Below are 1,259 nucleotides of genomic sequence, written 5' to 3'. Positions count from 1 at the left end.
GAAGGATGAATAAACGGACGATACGAAACGAGAAAAGAAATGAGAAATGAGAGCTTAAAATAGGTCACCATTTACCATGCGGTAAAAAGATGAAAATGAGCCACAGATTATGAATATCTCAAATCACTCTCTGCAAACGTCAGCTGTTACTTTTTGGTTGATGACGTCATCACTGACTTTTATTTTGTTTTCTTCGTCTCTCCTTTTCATACTCTCTCGTTCTATGGTTTTAACCGTCACGCAAAATCATTCGTGATTTATTACGTGATAGTGGTAGGTGACCTGTTTCTGAGTTCTGTCTTTTCTATAATTTTTTTTTTTTTCAGAATTTCTAATGCCTCCAAAACTATCCGGTAACCGTGGCAAACGATGTAACTGTATGGACCCTCTTCGTAATATTCGATCAAAATATACAAGTCAATGTAAGATGTTTCGTACTTTTCGTGAAATAAGATATCGTGGTGGTTTGGGCATAGAATGTGGACTCCTGCAGGATTCGGAAACTTTACGGTACAGAATTGCTGACCAATTGGCAAAAGATGAAGCAATTTTCTACTATAAGGACGGTCGAATTCTTGAATACTGTGAAGTGATTACAAAATGTCCAAGTGAAGTCCCCTCGATCCAAGACGGTGTTAACTTGCTTGAATTTTACAACAGCAGGCTCAAGGAGAATATTACTGATGAACAATTTGTTGTGATGGATAAGCAAAGGATATACTATCCTATTTCTGAACTGTTTATTGCCAAAGTTCCGTAAGTAATCATCGATATATTTGTTAACATTTCTTCAAATCTTTCAGAACACCGTGCTCCTCCTGTAAAAACTTTCCACACTCCACAACAACCATCTTTCCAAGACTATTTTTCCAAAACTATCTTTTCCCAGATCGAATGAAGCCGCGGATACCCGGAAAGTCTAAATAATAATATTCTATGTTCGTCTCCAATGTCTATATATATTTTTTTTTTTTTTGATGTAAATTATTTTAAAACGGTAAAATGTTGAGAATTAATGAAAAAACAATAAAATTTTAATCACTAGCATTTGAATGTGACTCACAAACATGAAAGCGTCTTCTCTGTGGATGCGTCATACATATGTCAAATGAAAATTTTCAACCGGTGTATGAAAAAGATCCCCTTGTAAGAGAATAAACAACACTTACTTATGCCCTCGACTCGCACAATCCTTGCCTGGTTGTGTGAGGTGAGGAGTCTCTCACAATTTTAACAACATAGAAGATAAAACAAAAATT

The 1,259-nt window shown here is 35.6% G+C and overlaps 1 protein-coding gene across 1 annotated transcript; it reads left to right on the top strand.

The window, feature by feature from the left end:
- Positions 1-334: 334 nt before the first annotated feature.
- Positions 335-927, top strand: GCK72_015985 (uncharacterized protein; the record flags this gene model as incomplete). The annotated part of the gene is made up of 2 exons (XM_003110828.2): positions 335-756; positions 804-927. The coding sequence occupies 2 exons, from the start codon at positions 335-337 to the stop codon at positions 925-927; spliced, it is 546 nt and encodes a 181-aa protein (XP_003110876.2).
- Between the last annotated feature and the right edge of the window lie 332 nt (positions 928-1,259).

The sequence above is a fragment of the Caenorhabditis remanei genome, chromosome IV (genome assembly GCF_010183535.1).
Source record: "Caenorhabditis remanei strain PX506 chromosome IV, whole genome shotgun sequence".
Lineage (NCBI taxonomy): Eukaryota > Metazoa > Nematoda > Chromadorea > Rhabditida > Rhabditidae > Caenorhabditis > Caenorhabditis remanei.
This window is presented reverse-complemented; position numbering and strand designations above follow the sequence as displayed.